The 24710-nt window shown below is 36.4% G+C and overlaps 2 protein-coding genes across 2 annotated transcripts in view; one reads left to right on the top strand and one right to left on the bottom strand.

Moving 5' to 3' along the window:
• The window catches only part of LOC134753493 (mitogen-activated protein kinase-binding protein 1), a 130941-nt gene extending 114812 nt beyond the window's left edge, over positions 1-16129 (bottom strand). Inside the window, exon 1 of the mRNA XM_063689372.1 lies at positions 15788-16129. The gene's annotated coding sequence lies outside the window, so the exon portion shown is untranslated. The remainder of the gene's footprint in view (positions 1-15787) is intronic.
• Positions 16130-16563: 434 nt separating this feature from the next.
• On the top strand, positions 16564-21266 carry LOC134753582 (zinc finger protein 239-like). The gene is made up of 2 exons (XM_063689505.1): positions 16564-16852; positions 19658-21266. Exons 1-2 carry the CDS (start codon positions 16711-16713, stop codon positions 20527-20529), a joined length of 1014 nt encoding a protein of 337 aa, XP_063545575.1. The 5' UTR covers positions 16564-16710; the 3' UTR covers positions 20530-21266.
• Positions 21267-24710: the final 3444 nt, after the last annotated feature.

Here is a 24710-nt window from a genome sequence, read left to right as displayed (position 1 = left end):
GCACCCCTAGGCCACCCCGCCACGGCGGTACCCGTCCCAATTTCTCGACTATATGCCACCTTACTAAGACTAGGCGTCTTTGGCCAACTCTAAGGGCGAGCAGTACGCGCTTGCACCTCCTATACGAATTCCTTACGGAATTACGATATAGCGAGAGTTTGGTGCGGCACGTCGCTTTTTCTTTAATATATGACATCTATTTCAGATTATAATTTATATATAAAGTGTGACTTTTTAAAACACAAATAAAAAATATTTATTAAAACAAATTGATGTGTTCCCAAAGTAGTGTATACTGTGCAATATTTTAACCGTGTTTTCAACTTGTTAATGTCGCAGTCTGACGAGCTGAGACAGTTTACGCTTCACGATTCCGAGTACCATCGACAAGACAGCAAACTGATCATTCCTAGGCCTTATTGACAACGATATAAGATCGATGTTCAGTTAGTTTTGCTGTTAAGATTCTTGAAACTTGGTTATCTTGGTCGCTATAATACGGGACTAGTTTTAACGAAATCACTTTGACTATCTTCTCTATCTTTAATCTTGTTTTTTGTATGGATTGACATTTTATAAAATATTTAATTAAATTGTATGTAGTTATTACAAATTATGAATTTTATTTTATTTGTTTTTCACTTGTTTTCACTTGTTATTTAATTTTATTATTGAAAATGTATTTATTTGCTGACATGTCCCATAATTACTCAGTTTAATTAAGTTATAAGCATGTATGTAATTAGTTGGTAAGATTTCTAACACAATGCATTATTGTTATAGAAATAAATAAATGATAAATGATAAAAATTATCTCTATCTTTAACCCTTTTACGTGCTCTTAAAAACCTTTATAAGGGTAAGTGGTAAACAAAAACAAATTTTTTAAGTATACTTAGAATACTTACATAGATAGCCATAGCCACATGTGCATAGCGTGCATAAAAGCAAAGATAGATATAACTCCGTAATAGATGGATACAGTCTAAGGAAAAAACGTGCCTCGAAAATCAAGAAAATTTGATTCTCGTTCAGAGAGCGCTACTAGTTTTGGCCTGCAGTCGTATAGATGGCGTTGACGGTTTCGTTTGTTATTTAACAATTTTAACGCATATCAGTGAAAGAACATGGGTCAAAATCATAAAAATAATTAATGCAAATAAAAAAAATCATTTATCTATATTTAAATACATTCTATCGTATTTTTATAAATCTTCATTTTTAGTTTTAAAGTGTGTCGACAGATGGCAGTGAATTTACTGGGGTTACAAAATTTACTATGACAGTACCGCTCTAGTATCAGTTACTCTATGATAAAAGCGATGGATAATATAATCATTTAAATAAAGTATATGTCTCGCATCGAACGTAGTCCCTATTGGAGTTGAAAATAGAGTTCCGGTTAATCAGGTTATAATATTAGCTGAACATCGTTGAGCATTAGACTTTCCGTTCGTCGCGACATCTATTGTCAAGTAGCAGTACTGATAATTCCGCTACTTATTGAGTTACTTGACGCTAGATATAACATTTAAAACTTTTGCGTTTTTATTTTCTATTGTTTTTGTTTGTTGACGCTAGATGTCAACTATGAAAATATTAGTCGTTTTGGTGACAAAACTGATGTACGGAGTGAGCACTCTATGTCTACTTAATTCTCTTTGCTTAAATATTAAATGTACTTTTCTAAATAGATTATTGTGTTAAACTTCCATAAAAATTCTACGCAAACAGCTACTCCATATGAATAATAAGATTTTGGCAAAAAAAATCTTTTTTGATACAAGCTTTTATCATTGACTGTATAGGTACTTTTCTTTCCACAGGCAACTAATACTCATCGAGACAATTCTAAAAAACCCCAAACACAATTAGGTTGCGTTGTTTTATCACAGTTCCTATGACCACCTCCTGTCTTCATCATTAGATCAGCTCGATGGTACCATACTATTGCAATGTCACCAGACTTACATATGTATGCGAATTTTCAGCTTCATCGGAAACCGGGAAGTGGGTCAAATTTAACTTGCAAGATTTGACCCGTACAAACATAGTTACATAGGTACATTGCAAGTAAAATAAAAGCTTGTACAAGTAACTGTCAAAAAAAATGTTTTGTGACACACACTTTTATTGCTGACTGTACTTCTTCTTGTTTGCATGTCTATCGAGTACTTCTTGAGACCTTTATAATGAGCCTAAATTTGATGTGTTTGTGTTTATCCATCGAGGAGTTCCTTTGGCTACCTACCGGCTGCATCATCAGAACACCTCCATGTTAGCATATTATTGCATTGTCACCGGAATTACGACAGTACTCCAAATTACAACCGAATCAGACACCGGGAAATGGTTCAAATTTTAGTTACAAGATTTGAAGCACTATATATACAAAGGTAGGTATATACGCAGTGAAGCTAAATAAAAGTGTGTAAAATAATAAAAGTGTGTAAAAATGACCTGACATACCACTATTCGACGTGAGAGGAATAATCTCTAACAAAACCCCTTTAGAAACGTTCGAAACCTAAAGGGATACCACACCGGTCCTGAGATAGAAAACCCCTTTAACTTTCCCAAGTGGGCGTGGTTTCGCCACACGTTTGTCTGTATGTAAATGCTGGCCTACGCTACGCAACTTATGTTACTTATGCAATATATGCTACTAGTTTACACACAAACGGTGACACACGAGAGCACATATTGTCATTGTTTGCCTTAGCGGAAATGAAAATGAAAAAAAAAATTAAAAAAGTTTATTGTGTAAATTTGAGTATACAATAAATCACGGCCCTGTGTCCTGAGCTAGGAAACCCTGTTGTAACCCAGTTTCGTTATACTAGTTTCATAATCTAGGCATATATTGGTACAAATTGTACAGAGAGTTACTTTGAAACTTACAGAAATGGATCGCCTGACTCGTTTCTTGGCGGAACTCGCAAGCTTCGGCCTGCTAAGTATCTACTTTATGTATATTTTTCGTATTCTTACATTAACAGTAGGTTCTCATGTTGATGACGACGTTTGAAGGAAACTCATATTGACACTCATCAATAAGTAGTCATGAATTGGAACAAGTATAAATTAAAAAAAATTGGAAATGTGAAAAGCACTAGTTCGCGAAAACCAACTTTACGCACGCTAAACAACTACGTAAAGTAGCCCTTTTTGAGAAACTGTATTAAAAAGTAAGTTAGGCAGATGTTAGCGAATATCGCCGCTATAGGTACTTATTCAACCTCGTATCTGCAACACTCATTTGATGACAAAAATACCCGTATTCCGAATGAAAGAAAAGCGACATTTCCATCAAATGATTGTTCCAGATATGAGGTTGAGTAAGTATAGCGACGATATGTCAGTTTGCTTGCTAAGGCAGTCGTGGTAAGGCTACTGGTAACCTCTGTATTCCCTTGCCTATGGTCTGAACACAAGATTCCCTCAAGCAACCAATAACACAGCTTATTCGACAAAACGGTACAAAGAAGCCATTTTCTTCGCAATTTCGCTTTATTGACATTAAGGCGAAACATATTGATAGTCGCTTTTGTTCACGAATTTCGCTTGTTATACGTTTTAGGAAACCATTTTTCATTGTAGAATAATAGCGAGGTACAAAGGCAGAGGTTGTGAACCCGTGTAAATAAGGATGGGTTGATTTTTAGGGTTCCGTACCCAAAGGGTAAAAACGGGACCCTGTCTGTCTGTCTGTCCGTCCGTATCTCATGAACCTCATGATGATGATGTATTTCTGCTGCCGCTATAACAACAAATACTAAAAACAGAATAAAATAAATATTTAAATTTCATTTTATTTAATTTTATTCATAGACCAACTGAGATAATTGTTGTAAGTACAAATAAAGCTTAAATATATGGTTAGTATTATACACTATAGAACGAATGTCAATAAACTAAATAATAATTAAGAATAAATTAATTAATTAAAATTGAAAAGACGTTTAAGTGCATGGGGCTCCAATACAACAAACGTGATTTTTTTGCCGTTTTTTGCGTAATGGTACGGAACCCTTAGTGCGCGAGTCCGACTCGCACTTGGCCGGTTTTATTCTTTAAATTCACACGGTTCTAAGAGTCCTTAATATTTTTATAAGCACATACTTTACTGTCAGTTCAGTAAGTCAGTTTTAATCGACTTTGAAAGAGCACATTTTTGAAGTAAACCTTCTTTAGGCGCGACTAGAGCCACTAGAGGCAGGGGGGTGTCACTGCGCAGTTTAGGTATATTTGGCCGGCGCACCGCCCGGGACGGTGTATGGCAGTGGGCTGCCGCTCGGCTCGCACGATAGTCGTGTCACGTGGCGCTCGCGCAAAATTGTAAATACGCAATGGCTTCGAAACCTAAATATAATATAATCTGTATAAAAGATAATGTTCTGTTTACGGATGTCTGAAAAAACGGAAGAACAAGGAAGCAGAAAAAACTTTTTTTTTAAATTCCTGTCTATATTGACCGACATATTTTCAAAGGAATAAGTACTTTTAGGGATCCCTTATAGGTATAAGTCCGCCTTTGTACATTGTATATATTTTTGTTCTTTTATTGTGTTTGTAATCTGTCTTATGTACAATAAAGTGTTTACATACATACATTCTGTGGCATACCTACTTCCGTGAGAATCAGACATACTATTTCCGGCTAAAAATTTTATGTTTACAGAATCAACGTTTGTAATTCCTACATATTTATCTTAAGAATAATAAATCAGTAGGTATAGGTACAAAAACTTGTCAAGTGACAACCCCGTGCCGACACTCGCAGCTCGGTCATAAAACTGCGGCGCGCAAAGAAGATTCACGGTTCGTGCGCGGTTATAAGTTTCAATTTTGCTTGCAGGCGGCGAGTGTAGGTATAATTTTATACCTAAATCTGGCTTTTGTGAAGGAGTGAATTTTCTGTACGGTAGTACTATTAATTATTCTGTGCTAGAGGGTAACTTAGATTTTTTCTGACGGAAGCAACGGAAGTAACGCTCAGTAGTGACACACGCATAGTCCATCTCAGTATGAGCGAGATGGACTGCGATCGAGTTTGCGGTTTACGCATTCGCTAGCGTAAACTTCTTGTGTCAACTCGTTGCTACTATAGTCGGCTGAATCTTTCACAAAGGATTATTGTATGAAAGTAATAGGCGTAATAACTAATAGCATATCCGCCTTAAGCAAAACAGGGCCTTGTTTTACAACTCGTGACTCCCTTACATAATTCGGTCACGACAGCATATTGGCGAACTTTATATAACCTAACCTTACGGTTCAACACTTTCTATGTTCAATTTCGAACATATCAATTGGATGTGGATTGTAGGTAAATTGTATGCCGGCGTTCAAAATTAAAAAATAAATTTATTTTTGAATCGTTTCAATGTCTAAACATATAAGGTGTACCAATACCAAATGTGTATGTGTGTGTAAGTTCCCTAGTTTAGGGTTCCGTACCTCAAAAGGAAACAAACGAAGTACTATGCCGTGACGTGCCCTAAGCAGTTGGGCACCAACATGAAGTCGGCACAAACTGTCTCCAAAATTGAGTCCATTATCTGCCCACAACCCACAGGCACAGCTGATACCGCGCCGCATTCATTGCGCATACGCGAGTCTAGTTGCCAATCCAACCAGTGTATTATGACACCGAATGTCAATGATAATGTCAAATCAATCAATGTTATCTGCAATACATGATTTTTATTTAATATATTATTTATATAAATAATGCAGCGGGCCTCTATTGTTTCTCGTAATGTTTTAAGTCATAATGTATTAAAAACTGTAATAGATGTCATATATTAAAGAAAAAGTGACGAAGCCCTCCAGTGGTGAAGGCCGGATTCGAACCGGCGTCTTTAGCTATCGCGGCTAACGCCATGAACCCCTAGGCCACCCCGCCACGGCGGTGCCCGTCCGAATTTCAAGACTATATGCCATCTTAGTAAGACTAGGCGTCTTTGACCCGCTCTAAGGGCAAGCAGTGCGCGCTTGCACCTCCTAAACGAACTCCTTACGGATTTACGTTGTAGCGAGAGAGACTGGTGCTGCCATCTATGAACAAGTTTGGTAACAAATCAAATTATTTTATTAAATAGAATTAAATATTAAATTACGAAGCCCCTTCGTCCCTTTTTCTTTGATATATATAACATCTATTACAGTTTTTAATTTATATATGTATAGTAGTGTGACTACTTAAAAAAACACAAATCAAAATATTTAATAAAATAATTTGATTTGTTACCAAACTTGTTCATAATGTATTGTTTGTCCAAATTTTCGTTAGTTATAATTTGGCTTTTGTCAGAAACGCGTAACTTTTCAGGATTGCTGATTGCTATAAAACAAACCTAACCTAACCTATCAACAGGATAACCTCACGAAAATCCTGAAAAGTTAACGTTTTCAGAATTATGACTAATGATAATCTGACAATCATTACATTATGAGTATTATGACTTTCAATAATTATGTCAAACAACGGGATCCCATAATGCAGCACATGGTATTGATCACGTGACAACCCGTGCGAATCTTTCGCACTCGGCCTCAGTGGAGACATCTGTGTACTGGTTCCTAAAAGCTTTCGACTCACTTCGCTATTCAGACGAGAATATCCGAGGTCGATGTTGCGAAAAATTGTGATGCAACTAATACAAGGAGGCGTTATGCCAAGGGTAAGTAGATTACGATTTAGCCTTCTAGAAGCAAAAGAAAGTAACTGCACATGTGTCTGTTAAAGGGAAAAGGGACTTAACGAATGTCTTATTTGTATACAGGATCCAGGGTGGCCCAAAAATAGTTGTCAATTTTTAGGGTTCCGTACCTCAAAAGGAAAAAAACGGAACTCTTATAGGATCACTCGTGCGTCTGTCTGTCTGTCTGTCCGTCTATCACAGCCTATTTTCTCCAAAACTACTGCACCAATTAAGTTGAAATAATGTAAGTTTATGACCCAAAGACGGACATGTAACGTAAACAAATGAATTTAAAATACGGGGGCCACTTTATTAAAAAATAAAGTTTTTCAATCTATATCGTGTAATATATCAAATGAAAGAGCTCATTGTGAGAATCTCAAATATATTTTATATAATTTTAGGATAAACAGTTTAGAAGTTATTCAAGAAAATAGGCAAAAAAATTGCCTATTAACTGGGTCTAAAATTTTGAAAAAAATACACAAAAAGATCTTTCAGGAAAACCTATTAGAAATGACCAGTCAGGCGTGAGTCGGACTTAATTACTTAGTTTTTGATCCGACCCCTACGGGTTTTTTAAAGACGTTTCACTCACGTTTCAAATAAAAAATACATTGTTTAAATTGTGTAATATACGGAACCCTTGGAACGCGAGTCCGACTCGCATTTGGCCGGTTTTTTTTGGTAAGGTAACGAAATTTCGATTTTCTAGTTTCGCGATAGACCCTCAGATTGTGGTAGTGGCGCACTCTAAGCAGAGTTTCGCGTACTATTCCCTATTAGCGATATACGTTGTATAAAGCCTGCCACAAGGCTCATTTTCCTTCCATTGATTTACAATACGACATAAGTCTTTTCTTTCGAAAGCTTTAACCAAAATTATAAAATGCGGTCGGTCGAAGGTTAAGCTGTACGAAGTTGAGTGTTAAATAGAATTAACAAACGGCAATATTAAGTTTGTAAATCGAAAGAGGATTATTGTGATATTAACCGCTTTGGAAGCCTTTGATGTAGTAATTTTGGCCTTGGATATATATGTTTATTGTTTATATTACACACAGAACACATTTTTATCGTCTTGCCATACCTAGTCCGCGAAATCAATAAGTAGGTCATATGACCATAGAGGACTAAAATCCAGAAAAATCTGGTTGTCCCATATAAACACATCTACATTTTTTCGCGAATTCGGGGATTGGTCTCATAGCAAATGTTGTTCAGTATGACCTATATTGATTACTCAAGGCAACTAGCGATTAAAATAACAACTTGTATGTACATAGGTAGGTATGTATATAGTGCTGTTTGCCCTATATACCTACGCCCAAAAACGCTTGTAAACGTAGAGCATTTTATTCGTGCCCTTTTGGTCTAAGATACGTCATAAGAAATATATACCCTCATCTGTTATTTACTTGTCATAAGATATATATGATAGATAATATTCACATTGACAATTGACACATTGCAAATATGTAGGTTGCCTAGTTAAATTGCGTACGGACAGTAAAATAGTTATTTGTTATACAAGGGTGCAAAGTTGTATTTTACCCGCGAGTGTGGAATTGAAACACGAGCAAGCGAAAGGATTCTATAATTGAACCACGAGCGAAGCGAGTGGTTCTAAAATATAATCCTGAGCGTAGCAAGTGTTTCAACACACGAGAAGTAAAATACATTTGCACCCGTGTGTAACACAAAACTTTTCACCTCACTATAGCGAGGAAAGTGCAACATCCACAGGCGTTAGATCATCTTCATCACTGAAATCACTCATTTTGTTACGATATTATAACAAAAAACTCTGGAAATTCTGTATTTTTACGTGAGAAGTTTTTAAGTAAACATTTTGTTGACAATGTTGACATTTCTGACGTATGAAATGTCAATGATGCGTATTGAAATTGCATCGACTCAACTTGTGCGTTCAGAATTATATTTAACATCATTATTAAAAAACAAACGTTTGTTATGGAACTTTAAGGTTTATGACATAAAATCATTAAATAAAGCTAAATTTGGTATATTTTATTAGATTCTCAAACCATTTGTTTAATGATAATTAATATCAAACGAATCATTATTATGAGCGTTTTACGTTTTGTTATCTGTCAAGCTACTTAAACATGCTCCATCCAAGGTCAAATTACTTTCCCCACTAGTGGATAAAATGCGTTTTTCCCCGCTTGTTTTAAAGGATAAAAGACAACTTTCCGAGCCAGTGAGGGGAAAACAAAATTGTTTACTTTTTGTTATTTAATCGTATATTATATCGAATGAAAGCTTCTTTTATATATAATCTAACTGTAATAGGTTGCCTTATTAAAAAGTTGGTCAAGTCCATGGTTGCATAGATTAACCGATTTTTTTTATCTAAAATCTAGGCAAACATGAACTGAACCAACTTTTTAATAAGGCAACCTTTTGTTTTGATATAATTTATTTCTTATCACAAATAAATAACAGACGAGGGTATATATTTCTTATAACGTATGTCCTATTATTTGGATTCACTGTATCAATATCAAGGGAACCACAGCCCTTCGAAAGTTCGAAATCAGAGTCCAATAGAGCGTGATGCCTGTAGGGCTAGCACAAGGGCGCTACGACAGTATCTCGTCCTTTTCTAACTGTATTCATTAAGAGAGGAACTGGTAGTATCTGTCGAGATACTGTCGCGGCGCTCCTGTGCTAAGCTTACTGACTCCATTAGATAAACTTAAAAACCGGCCAAGTGCGAGTCGGACTCGCGCACCGAGGGTTCCGTACTTTTTAGTATTTGTTGTTATAGCGGCAACAGAAATACATCATCTGTGAAAATTTCAACTGTCTAGCTATCACATACATACATATAATCACGCCTATTTCCCGGAGGGGTAGGCAGAGACCACGGATTTCCACTTTATACGATCCTGACATACCTCTTTCGCTTCCTTCACTTTCATAACATTCCTCATACACACTGGCCGGTTTAGCTATCACGGTTCATGAGATACAGCCTGGTGACAGACAGACGGACAGCGGAGTCTTAGTAATAGGGTCCCGTTTTTACCCTTTGGGTACGAAACCCTAAAAAAGTGATGTAAATGTCGATAGACGATCTAATCTCGATGTTCGTCGTAATATCCCTGGTAAAACGCCGAAGCATAAAAGGTACAAAACACTCATAAAAGCATTGTTTGCACGTTGGCAACCCGCCAGGGCATCCCTCGCTGAGGACGCTGACTCATATCGTGTTATTTCAGGGTTTATAAAATAACCAAATTAAAGAGGTAGAGAAGTAAATTAAAAAAGTGTTAACCTCCATACCTATGTATATACAAATAAAAGGGATTCAAATCCCTGAAAGGTATACAATATTTATTTCCTTTGGCATTAACTTTAAATTAATATAGTAACGCCAATGTATGGAGACCCCGGGTCGTCTTCGGGTTGCACCAAACTGTTTGTCATCGTTCGCTAAATTTTATTATATTAGAAATCAGAAATCAGAAACATTTATTGTGCAAACTGTGTAGGTACAAGAAGTATAGCTAGGTACATTTTTGTATCAACAGAAATTATTATATTGTGTTGTTGTATTATTATATTGTTGTTGTTTATTATATTCTTTTTGATGTGTTTTTTGTATGGAAAGTTTCATATTATTAAAGCGCCGCGGCGCGCCGGGTGACGTTGATCAGTCTGTCAAGTGCGGATGGTGCAACTGGCACTAAGATGATCCATCTACATAGCAAAGCTCGGAACCGGTTTTTTTGAAAAACCCAAAAGCCCAATATTATTAATAATTTTATGCTCTTTACGTAGGACTGAATCATGTATTTAGGTAACAACTTCGTATTATTAGATTTTCCCATTGAAAATGAAATAATAAACAAAAGAACGTAACTATACCGGTATTTTTTGTATAAAAAAACCGGTTCCGAGCCTTGCTATAGTCTGCATCTTCTCAAATGACTTTTTCGTCCAAGACGGCAATCCGTTAAACAAAAGCTAATGTCTCCTTTGTACGAGCGGTTGGCCATTGTGTGCCATTGTGTGTGAGCGCCCCAAGCGCCGTGGCACGCGCCAACACACAATGGCACACAAAGGCTGACAGCTCGCACAAAAGAGACAATGGCTTTTGATTGTAATTACCGTCTCAGACGAAAAAGTCATTTGAGATAATGCAGACTATACATAGTTACTGGTCTGTGATCATCTAAATGGAGCCAGCAATTAAAACTGTACCGATTCCGAATCGATTATCGATCTCAAATCGATCGTGGCGTGACATTGTTTCTGTCACGCTCCAGTTTGCCTATTGCATGCAACGGGAACATCCCGACTCCTGAAGGATAATAGATATGATACAATAATGGGCTTGGCAACTGCCAAATGTATGCATAGATGGCGCCATCATAACTTTCCACTGTTTATAGTTTTGTTCTATGAGATTTGGCTTAAAGGGCTGTCATCCAGGCAGAGTTGTGCCGTTCCCGGTAACATTCCCCTTTTTGTATGGAGAAATTTTTCGCTCAGTAACATTCCCCATACAAAATGGGGAATGATACCGGGAACGGCACAACCCTACATCCAGGGCATAAAATTACAAAATAAACAAGATTTTGACACAATTTTAGGGATTGACAAGGCAAACCTGGCGCCATCTGTAGAGATCTTCGACCAGCCAACCCCATTCATAAACGCACCACGGTGTGACTATCTGTCACAGTCCTATTCTTTATCACGCATTGATTTTTAGGGTTCCGTACCCAAAGGGTAAAAACGGGACCCTATTACTAAGACTCCGCTGTCCGTCTGTCTGTCTGTCACCAGGCTGTATCTCATGAACCGTGATAGCTAGACAGTTGAAAATTTCACAGATGATGTATTTCTGTTGCCGCTATAACAACAAATACTAAAAACAAAATAATATTAATATTTAAATGGGGCTCCCATACAACAAACGTGATTTTTTTGCTGTTTTTTTCCGTAATGGTACGGAACCCTTCGTGCGCGAGTCCGACTCGCACTTGGCCGGTTTTTTTTTCTCAGTCTACAGCCGGAGCGTCCGCGGGAGGAAATTCCGCGGAGTTTTTGAAAAATCGTACCGCTTTTTAAGATCATAATACGGTATACGGCTGCCAAAAATGTAATTAGCAATCTTGAGAATTTGCAGCACCACATCCATCTCGCTTACGCTCAGTGAGAGTAGAACACGAACCTACGGGGCTTAAGCTCAATCTCGTAAAGTTGTATAATATGAATTAATCTATAGTTATAGACTCGATATATAGTATAAACAAAGAAAGATATAACTCCGTAATAGATGGATACAGTCTAAGAAAAAAACGTGCCTCGAAAATCAAGAAAATTTGATTCTCGATCAGAGGGCGCTACTAGCTTTGGCCTACTGTCGTATAGATGGCGTTGACGGCTTCGTTTGTTATTTAACAATTTTAACGCATATCAGTGAAGGAACATGGGTCAAAATCATAAAAATAATTAATGCAAATAAAAAAAATCATTTATCCATATTTAAATACATTTTATCGTATTTTTACAAATCTTCATTTTTAGTTTTAAAGTGTGTCGATAGATGGCAGTGAATTTACTGTGGTTACAAAATTTACTATGACAGTACCGCTCTAGTATAAGTTACTCTATGTTATGAATTATCTCAGATGATTTTTTCGGGCTCGGGCCCTAATCTGTTAAACAAAAGGTATTGTTTCCTTTATGCAGTGGTTACACTGCTTACTGCTAATAGCCCTGACATAAGTAACAGCAACAAGCCCGTTAAAGAACCAAATTTACCATTCTATTTATATGGTTCAAATTCATGAAACAGCCTATTCGGAGAAAAAAACGTTTTTTATCTCTAAAGAAAAGACCACCCTGTTTGTTCTCTAAATGAGCTGTCACATAAATTTGAACCTTAATACTGACGCGATGGTTGCTTATTTAACGACACGGTTTCTTTGGCACGTGATCAAGAACGCTCTTAAAAGAAACAAAGGTTTTTGTTTAACAGGTTAGGGCCCAAGCCCGAAAAAATCATCCGAGATAATTCATTCTATATATCGAGTCTATAACTATAGATTCGTTAGACTACTAAGACTCGAACAACTTCCCAAACCTAACCGTACAGTCAAGAGCATAAATATATATACATTCCCAAAGATTCAAAAATATGTGTACGCTTACGCTCTTACACCTTAGACAATAAAGTCGTGTTCACATATTTTTGAGCCATTTGTCTGGATCGATATTTTTGCCTTCGACTGTACAATTTATCAAAAGGGGAGCATAATCAAAGTGCTTCTATGTCGCTGCATTTTATTTACCATGGTCAAAGATCAGTTAATAATAAAGACTACTGCGATTCGAAGTATAATTCTTTGAAATAGGTGCATGCGAATGCCCATAATATATATTTATTCTAAGACTAGCGACCCGCCCCGGCTTATTATTATTATTATTTATTAAGGAGACAACACAGAAAACATACATGGGATGAACAAAGAACTTAAAATAGCATAAATGTCCTTAAATACAGATGCTTCCATAAACGTATCTCACGGGGAACATATACGCACGCACAACTTCGCACGGATAGTTCAGCAAATTGTGAATATATATGAGTAACTATCGCGGTAACCGAAGACAATATAATGATACCTTTGTTTTATGGCTATAGCAGGCTTTACTATGTACAAGTCTCTGTCATGATACCGGATCAAGCGTCGCGCGCCACCGAGCGCGCACAATCGAGTCGTTGATAATCGATTGATAGACATTATTCGATTATTAGCCTCTCTTTATGTTATGATAGCTGGCCTACAATGGGGAATGAGTTGTTCCATGGGACTGACTTTTTTTTTACCAACATCAAAAAAGGAGGATGTTCTTAAGGGTCTCCGGCAAGCTCGGTTCTCCATACAAACGTAGTTACTCTCTCATTTTAAAACGACTAGCTAGATTACTCTGAAACTTTGTACTTACAATAGGATAAGATATATCTATGTCTGTAATTCGTTAATGTAGCTTCAGATACCATAGTTAAAAAAATACATCGTATTTAAGTTTTTCATACAAAACTTGTTTTTGCTCTATACTGTCAATTAGATAACATTTTTTTTTTGAAAATTTGCATGTCGTTATGCGACTGAATACTATACACCATATTTTAACAAAACAACACCTGTATTTTAGAATTAAGTATTCTTGTAAATAAAGAATCTTTATCTTTATCTCCAACGCAGAGACTGCCATCGCAGTTGGAGAATCCGCAAAAACGCCGAAATTGAACAATTAGTTGCTGAACCAAACATCATTGGTGTGACAAAGGCGCAAAGGCTTCGGTGGCTCGGCCATCTGGAGCGAATGGGAGACGATCGGGCAGTGAAAAGAGCGTTTGAGGGAAAACCAACAGCACGACGCCCGGTCGGGCGACCTAGGTACCGATGGGCTTATGTGGTGGACGCTGATCTGCGCGAGCTCCAGGTCCAAGACTGGCGAGAAACTGCACAGGACCGGGATCAGTGGCGAACTGTCGTATTGGAGGCCAAGACACACTTTGGGTCGCTGCGCCAGAGGAGTAAGTAAGTTATCTCAATATCAGCCTGTCAGTTAGAACAAAAACCGGCCAAGTGCGAGTCGGACTGGCGCGTGAAGGGTTCCGTACCATTAACTATAAAAAAGGCAAAAATACACGTTTGTTGTATCGGAGCCCCCCTTAAATATTAATTTTACTGTTTTTAGTATTTGTTGTTATAGCGGCAACAGAAGTACAATATCTGTGAAAATTTCAACAGACGGACAGACAACCCTTAAAAATTTGACAGTACCGAACAACTGACAGGCCAATATCGTGCGGCGGACTGGAAATCAGTGGGCCCAAGGGACGGTCTTCACCACATTGACCTCATGCTAGGCCAAAAAAAAATCAGATTTTAAATCAAGCAATGTGAATCTTAAGACCATTTCAGTTCAAGGTTGTTGCTACTTTCCAACGTTTAAGAATCTAGCTAGATAATTATAAACTAAGAACGAAAGACATCCAAATGTGCTTTAGCATTAAAAAAAGATGTGTGGAAAGAATGAATGGGCCTTGGAGGGAAAGTACCTCAAAACCTTAAGTTAGCTGATTTTGCTTAAACGAATTTTTATTTTATTTTTGAAAATAAACAAAACTGCATTCAGCTTTTTTTTCAATTGCTTGTCTGAAAATATTCTTGAATAGTAAATATTTCATTTTATGGATATTTTGTATGACAGACGTGTGCAACGCCTAATGTTTCTTGGAGAAATGTTATCATTAACATTAACTGTATCGAATAGTAGAATAAAATAGCGAGTGTTTATTTTTTTAATTTGTTAGTCTGTTCGTTTACCGGGTGAAAGAAGCGAATCTCAAAAAATCTTTGAATGCAGTTTTGATTCTTTTCTAAATTATAAAAGAATGTGTCCTTTAGGCAAAATGAGCTAACGTAAGCTTTTAAGGCACTTTTCCTCCAGGGCCCATGCATTCTTTCCACACTGTGTATTTAATTTGAAATGTTTTTTTATGAGTTAAAGTTTATTTTTATTTTCATGTTCTCCTTGATAGCCACGATTGAATGAGAATGCCTAGGTACTTTTAAAATGCACAAAATATAACATTAAACGAGGAACTAGTTATTTAAACTGTGAACCTAGGACAAATACATTCATTTCAATTATTTTTACATTACATATTTTATTATCCCTTTGGAACCGGCTTAGGTTATAGGCCATAACATATTATCCTCTATTTAAATTTTTTTGTGCCAATTAATGAGAACTAAAACAAGTAATATATTTTTTTTTTTATTTCATTCATCCAAAAATGTCAAGGTGTCACAATGAAACTGTACCTGAATGAAAAACTAATAAACAATGGGATTAAAAGCTATTAGAACTAATAATCACGATTAAATACTTTCACTGGCTGTGAGACCACGTCCGATTTATCTCGCAAATCGCTCGCGTCCAAATTATGCGAAAATCTACACCAAGAACAACAACGTAAATAACCAATAAAATATACAAATAGGACTCAAATAATCACTCACCTGATGACGTTACGTGTTTACGAAAGTAAATGAAGCGTTGTAATCCATTTACACTAAGCTAAAACGATAAGAATGTGTGGTAAATAAGTGTTATTCAAGACACCACTGTCCACAACACAACACAGAACATGGATCACAAAACGTTGTCACGGCGTCGTAATTAACGTCGACATACGCCAAACTGGCAAACCGCCTCCGCGACGAGATTTGAGAGCATTCAACTAAATATCACAGTGTTTTAAAATTATATCGTTTGATCGGTTGGCATTGGCAATCAGCGACAATTCCATTTGATTGATTGAATGAACTTGAATGATTGATGCAAATTCCATTCCTTAATCCATTCCGTTAGCACTAGCAGGTGTATTGAATGAATGAATAATTTATTATTTTATTATAAACTTATTGTAACTTGAAGACTAAAATATGGTTTATTTAGATGCATTTTACTCAATTTCATAAATGATTAATAATTTATTATTTTAGTTATTTCATGGATATGAATGGCTATGATTGTCTGTGCTGTGCCAGAAGAAAAAAAAAACAAGCCTTGTCAATGACTTATTACGTTTCGTTCGCAATGTGTCACACCATCTCCTTTTAAATTATACTAATATAATAGCATTATAATAGTAAGTGTAATATGTATTACACCTACCATTATAAAGCCTAATATGTTTTCGAATAAAAACATTATAAATGTTACCATTTTTTTTTTCACAAGTTGTATCTAAACGCAATATCATGTCATGTCAAAATTGTCAAAGGAAAACAAAAATGAACAAAATGAAATCGTGAAGTCGATTTATTTTCATTAAATTGAATTAAGACTAAATAAAAATTGTTATTGAACTACAAACTGCGTGGACAATTACAACAAATAATAAGGGCCACTATTTGAAAACAAATCGAAATATTGCATTATGTCGGACTCGGTCCAAATAAAAGAAGAACCTCATTCGGACGATGACAACACAGCCGAGTCAGCAGATTTTGGCGAGAAAGTAATTAAATGCGAGCCGCTAGAGATTGAGATTACCCCTGATGTGCCGGACGATGTAGACGGTAAGTTATATTGAGTAAAACCTGTCTGGGTTTTACACACTCGACGACAGGTATTCCTTACACCTGTCACCTGAGGCTCCGAGCTCCAGCAGGCAGATGTGTCCCGCTGTTGCAGACTATGAGTACCAGATTTAAGGTTTCTGATAAAAACTTTACGTCAATATTAATTATAATAAACGAATTCAGTCTAGACCTTACCAAAAACAACCAGTAGACCTAACTTTACTCAAACAAGCACTAAATATTGAAGAACAATCAGACTTAACCTTAGTAGGAATCTCACAAACCTAAACTGGAAAAAACAGACAAAATCAAATCCAAATTGTCATTTATCCATGATCTGACAATCTTAAAATCCAAAACCCAGAATGTAGAATGAACATTATCTGCTTATCACGCATATGGACAAGCATGGTTGCGATACGGTGTCATGCTGTGGGGCAATAGCACAAACACAAGTGACACTTCCCTCTTTGTATATATATTAGAGGTTGTAACATTTGTTAAAAATAATCCACATTTATTCAAATATAATAAGAGCAATATAATGTATATATATTAGAGGTTGTAACGTTTGTTAAAAATAATCCACATTTATTCAAATATAATAAGAGCGAACAACATAAATACAATCTAACTCTTATTGAATCTGTCCTTGACATCTATCAGAAAGGTCCCTATTACAGCGTAACCAAATTTATAATAAAATACCCATCTCTTTAAAAACAATAGGGAAACCCAACGCTTTTATAAATTCTTTAAAATCATTCTTACTGGAGAAATGTTATTGCAGTATCAGAGTTTATGAACTATTATATTTGAAATGTAGCTACCACAATTTAAATAACAAATTGTAGATTTATATTTAAGATTCAGGTTATATTGTAAAATACAGTTGCTAAAATATGTAATTTGCTATGTCCTGATCAGGGTCCATGAGATACTGTAGCTTTATTTATAACAATTATGTGATGAATACCATGGTTGCTATAAAGTATGTATTATATTATTAATGACCTACCAGACCTGATGAATTGTCAAAAGGGCATTCCACAAAAAAGTCTTCTTTGTCGGGGACATAACGCGTATTGCAACTGCCTAATAACCTGCAGAAATCTGTATTTTATATACCATTGAATTTAAATCTATGTTCTCTCTCTCTCTCTTTAGCCTTTTTCTACCCTTTGGGTGTAGGCCTCCTTCATTTTGCGCCATTCGTCGCATTTCTGTGCGACTTGGAGCCACTGTTTCCCCGCAGTCTTCTTGATGTCGTCGTCCCAACGCATCTGGGGTCTACTTTGAGGATGCTCTTCCCCCCATGGTCGCCACTCGAGTAGTCGTTTGCTCCACGAATCGGTCTTTCGTGCTATATGACCAATCTACCCAAATCTATGTTGTCAAATGTTATCTTGGCAAATATTGGCTTCTTAGTTTTATCAGAAGTGTTATAAAATACAGTCTAAACTCTATAGTGATACTCAAGGGGCCAGACGTTTTTTGACGCTATAGAGAGTTTTCTTTATATAGAGAGAAATTAATATTAAAGTAAAGCAACTATAGGCAACACATGTTGACGTTATAGGGAGTGAATTGTTATATCAAGTGATGTTATATGGAGTTTACACTGTAGTTTCATTTGCTCCATAGTTGCGTTTGCCCAGGCTGACTTTACATAGAAAAATCATAACTTAGGATCAAATATCTGTGTAAATAAATACCCTTAGCAGTAAAAAATAATGGCCTTCTTAGCTTTATCCGAAATGTTATAGAATAGTGTCACATAACACACTTTTCTACAATACCTCAACTCTCAACTGACTGAACCTGTGTCAGTCTTGAAATTTTTGTTACAGTAAATTCTGATTAGGGCTGCCATCAGTCTGGGTTTTCCTGGGTCCAAGTTTTAAGTTTGTAACCTGCTCAGATGCTCTGTCTCACTCATCTCTACCCTTTAGGTGTAGGCATCCTTCATTTCACGCCATTCGTCACAGGTCTGTGTGACCTGGAGCCACTTCTTCCCTGCAGTCCTTTTGATGTCGTGTCCCAACGCATCTGGGGTCTACTTTTGGGTTTTTTGTCATAATCATTATAATTAAAACCTATATGCACAAAAAATATATCACAACTGCTGAATATGTCATCAAATATGGCTAAAAATGTATGACACAATGTAATATGACTTTTCATTTGTATGCGCAATGATGATTATGACACAAGTTGTTATGCGTATCAAAGATATGACTTAAACTTGTATGCAACCCAATATGGACCCGAAAAAAATTATATATGTTAAACATCTTGCGCGGCATTACAATATTTACCGTTGTTAAGCTACGCGCAGTACAGTTGAGTCGCTTGTGCCGCGGACAATACACGTGGGGTCATTTTTAGGGTTCCGTACTCAAAGGATAAAAACGGGACTCTATTACTAAGACTCCGCTGTCCGTCTGTCTGTTACTAGGCTGTGAACGTGAACCGTGATAGCTAGACGGTTGAAATTTTCACAGATGATGTGTTTCTGTTGCCGCTATAACAACAAATACTAAAAACAGAATAAAATAAATATTTAAGTGGGGCTCCTATACAACAAACATGATTTTTTTGCCGATATTTGCATAATGGTACGGAACCTAATAATGTGTAATGTGATATGCAATAAACAATTTTGAATTTGAATTTGAATTTGAACCCATCGTGCGCGAGTCCGACTCGCACTTGGCCGATTTTGTTGAGGTCTAGTCAGACTTCTATATTTATTCTAGTTCGTTGACTTGTTTATTACAACATGAACGCTATATCTTTCAGATCCACTGGGCACAGATCCTGACACATGCCACCAAGGATCAACATCCGCAACCGCAACCAACGAAGAACAGGAAAGAAGCTGGAACATAGAAATATCCTCAGCGAAACTATATTCTTGCACCATTTGCAAAAAAACCTTCGATATTCTAGATCATTTAATAGCACACAGGCGAGCTGAACATGTGACAGATGTGAAAGAAAAATCAGTCTCCTGTGACTGGTGTGATAAGAAGTTCAGAAGAAATTGTGAATTAAACAAACACATACGTGTTCACACTAGAGAGAGACGCTTTGGCTGCGACTTGTGCGAAAAAAGATTTATTCGTAAAGAAGAATTACAACTTCATAGACAACTACATTCTGGAGAGAAGCCTTTTTCATGCGACGAATGTGATAAACAATTTGCTGTCAAACAATATCTAACAAGGCATAAACTAACGCATAAACAAGAAAATTATCCTTGCGATGAATGTGGAAAAGTTTTTACTGTTAAAAAATACTTAAACGTCCATAAGCGTACACATAGTGGTGAGAAACCGTTCGCGTGCGATATATGTGATAAACAGTTTACATTGAAAGTTAATTTAAATAATCATAGAAATATACACACTGGCGACCGGCCGTTCTTTTGTGAAGTATGTCAGAAACAATTTACGCAGTTAAGTTGCTTGATCACACATAGAAAGATACACACCGGGGAAAAGCCATATGCTTGTGATATATGCGGGAAGCAGTTTGCTTTGAAGTGGCTGCTGGGTAGACATAAAGATGTACACGCGCAGATTACGTATCCTTGTGATGTTTGTCAGAAAACTTTTACGCAAAAGCGCAGTTTGGCCGTTCATCAAAAATTGCGTTGTGATAAATCTTGATCGACATCCAGAGATTGGCGTATGGTTTAGTTTTTTTTACCACCGGCCAGTGCGCGCGGTGGCCGCACTATACAGGTTTTCCATGTTACAACTTAGGAAAGTTCAGGTGTTCTTTTATAAGTTCGAAAACAAGGTAATTTTATAAAACAAGTTGGTCAGTAGGAAAAGGCGCGAAATTCAAATTTTCTATCGGACGATAACTCTTCGCGCCTACATTTTTTTATTTGCCGCTCTTTTCTACTGACGAAAATGGCTTGACAGAGTATATCTCATAAACGTATGGATTGCTACTAGTTTAGTAGAATATATTAGCGGTTTTCAAACTTATCCCGTTGTCGAACTTACCCCAATGCACCTTACCTCTAAATGTCTTTTAACTTAGAACGAAACCTGGCAACTGAAGGCTTACTTAACTCTGAGACCCAGGCATAGACAATCGCAGGACTCGAGGGGTTAATGATGCAACAGTTAATAGATACAGTTGGTCAAACCAATTTGTCAGTAAATAAGAAAAAAACAAACTATATTCATCCTTTTCTTTAGGGTGCTAGTACTAGTGTAAGACAAAGATAGTATGATTCTCTCTGTCTATGTTTGAAATGAGACAGTCCTTTGACAAACTATAATAGCCAGAATTAAAATAACAGTTTAATGTGCCTTCCATGCATGAAAGCATAGAGTAACTTAAACTAGAGCGGTACTGTCATAGTAAATTTTGTAACCCCAGTAAATTCACTGCCATCTGTCGACACACTTTAAAACTAAAAATAAATATTTATAAAAATACGATAAAATGTATTTAAATATGGATAAATGATTTTTTTTATTTGCATTAATTATTTTTATGATTTTGACCCATGTTCTTTCACTGATATGCGTTAAAATTGTTAAATAACAAACAAAACCGTCAACGCCATCTATATGACAGTAAGCCAAAGCTAGTAGCGCCCTCTGAACGAGAATCAAATTTTCTTGATTTTCGAGGCACGTTTTTTCCTTAGACTGTATCCATCTATTACGGAGTTATATCTATCTTTGATGAAAGTGACATTTGAGCAATTTTTTTTTCGTCAGATTTTGATAAAATTTGGTGGAAAGATATAGTTTTCGTCACTAGAAAAAGGCGACAAATTTAACAAATGTAGGCGCTAAGGGTAGTCCGCCCGTAGAAAATTTGAATGTCGCGCCTTTTTCTATACTGACAGTGGGTTTGCCTAAAAATCTTCCTCTGTGTTACGAAAACGTATAGTATTTACTTAACTCCCATTATTTTCTTGTCCCAAATAGGGACAAGAAAATAATGGGAGTAAAGAAAACAAGTTTTGTAAATTCACTGTATTTTTTTTACTATGGTATCTGAAGCTACATAAACGAATTACAGACATAGATATACCTTATCCTATTGTAAGTACAAAGTTTCAGAGCAAACTAGCTACTCGTTTTAAAATGAGAGCGTAACTACGTTTGTATGGAGAACAATAACATGCTTGCTTGCCGGGGCCCCTTAACTTAAAAAAATCAATAATAACAAATTAAAATTACACAAATTTTACGGTTTAAACTCACGTGTTTTTAGTCTCAGCGCGCGCGCAGCAGTACGCGAAGCACGGCCGTCGTGAACGCTGCTCGCACAGTTAGTTCTTGAGAAAGGAGACCTAGGATCTCCAAAACATGTCGCGCGAGTGACTAATAACACGAGAGTTTAAACCGTGAAATTAGTTTAATGTTAGTATGTCTCACGAAATTCGAACAAATAAAAATATTAACCGTTTATATTTATAATCTAATAAATAGTTTTAAAATATAATAAATAATGTTTTTATAATATACAATGACTTTATTTTTTGCAAACTGGGATGGCGCATGCATGCGTAAATAAAAACATTTACGAAAGTAATGTACCTCCTACACTCCTACAGCATTGGTACTAAATATTGTTTTTTTTTTTCAAGGCACACTAAACAGACAACATTCAACATAGTTACAAAGAGTACATGAGTGGTAGGTATTGCATAAGAATGCCATCCAAAGCAAGCATGCAGAGCAAGAAAGAAATATAAGGAGCAAAAACTATCCTAAAATTATAAAAAAGTATCCTAAAACTGCTCAAAATTATACTAAATTACAAATTACAGCATTTCGCAAATACTTAATAATTACATGTCAAATTGCGTACTATTATTGAGAAGTGTGATGTTGGCCGAGAACCCTAAGAACCTGCCTCCTAAATACTGCCTGCCGTGAGTCGAAAATGTCAATATCTTTGTGTTTAAATACCAATTCATTATACTGGCGACACATTCTGACGATTGGATTGTAAAAAGAGGTATTATTTCTGTAGACCTGAAGGGCGAAAGTCTTAGGAGAACGGGATCTAAATCGAGGAATATTGAACGTAACTAGGGATAGTAGGCTTGGCGAGTCAATTTTGTGATATAGAAGTTTGTGAAGGAATAATAAGGCCTGTGAGAGACGACGAGATTCAAGAGAGGAGATGTCAAGTGTTTGTAGTCTCTGTTCATAACTATGACGCGGGAGATCACGTCTGTAACGATAGGACAAGAGCCTGATGCATTTTTTCTGAACTCGTTCAATGTTGTTAGAGTTTACAGAGTATATAAGGAAATGGTATCCAACAAGGAATTTCTTAGTAGATTACTACAAAGAAAAATTCAACGGGCAGCTAATACCAGAAGCTGAGTGTGCTCTCACTATAATATAATATCTATTTGGCCCCTGTGGCATGTTAGGTACCAAAAACCGGCCAAGTGCGAGACGGACTCGCGCACGAAGGGTTCCGTGCCATTACGCAAAAAACGACAAAAAATCACATTTACTACAACTATTACATAAACCATAGAGGTTTACAATAGTGGCATGCTGGCAAAAGTTGTATGAATATTTAGTGAATAAATAAAAAAAAATAAAAAATTGTTGCATGGGAGCCCCACTTAATTATTTATTTTATTCTGTTTTTAGTATTTGTTGTTATAGCGGCAACAGAAATACATCATCTGTGAAAATTTCCACTGTCTAGCCGTGATAGCCATCACGGTTCATGAGATACAGCCTGGTGACAGACAGACGGACAGCGGAGTCTTAGTAATAGGGTCCCGTTTTTACCCTTTGGGTACGGAACCATAAAAATGCAGGAGTACTGGAACTGGAGTACAGTCTATGTTGGCGACGGATAAAGTGGTCAAATATATCAGCACCTGTATTACCATAGATATAAGGATGTACTGATTTGGCCGTCATTATCTATTTTATGCTGAGCTGCATGTATATAGTATTGAGTTTTACTTAAACAGTTGCACCTCGGCAACTCGAGAAAAGACAAGAAATTATGATTTGTTTATAAGTTACAAGGGGGCGATGTTGTGTTTTGTACAATAAAGTTAAAATAAATAAATAAACTATCATCTGACAAATTATCAAACGGGACTCGATGACAATTTTTTTTACGTGTTTCGGTGGCTACCATTCCTCAACCCACAACCGGAGCGGCAGCTGACGTCCACGAGAGTTCATCATACATAGTTATTAACCACTATACGAGTTATAGCCCGGGAGGCCATTGGTCATGGAAATCTGTTCCTGACTCGCGGTCGGATATATTATAGTCTTAAGTTATAATTTTAAATTGTCTTTGAATTGACATGATTTTATTTGTGCTTATTAATTAATTTTAGGAGATTTGTATAATATCAAATAGTATTATTATTCGTCTGCACGAGTAGGTCTATAATATAGTTATAGTTGGTCAAACTAAATTGTCAGTATATACGAACAAAAAAAAACTATACTCATTCTTTTCTCTTGGGTGCTGTACTAGCGTAAGACAAAGATAGTATGATCCTCTCTGTATATGTTTGAAATGAGACAGTCCTTTGACAAACTATATTATAAGTGCATATGAATATATATACTACTGTTTGTGATTATGTCATGCCATAACCGTCCTAGGAGGATATAAGTTATATATAACCAAACGGAGACGCCACGTCTGTAATTTTCTGTACAAAAAGTCTGTCGATTTTTGCGGGGGAGGGGAACGTCAAATACATAACGTAAAAATAGCCATGTCAGATAAACGTCACTCCATACATTGTGTATGACTATTTTCGACGGAGGGGAACGCCTGACTGTTAATGGCTACTCCGTTTGGTTATATCCTCCTA

Source organism: Cydia strobilella, chromosome 27 (genome assembly GCF_947568885.1).
Source record: "Cydia strobilella chromosome 27, ilCydStro3.1, whole genome shotgun sequence".
Classification (NCBI taxonomy): Eukaryota; Metazoa; Arthropoda; class Insecta; order Lepidoptera; family Tortricidae; genus Cydia; species Cydia strobilella.
This window is presented reverse-complemented; position numbering and strand designations above follow the sequence as displayed.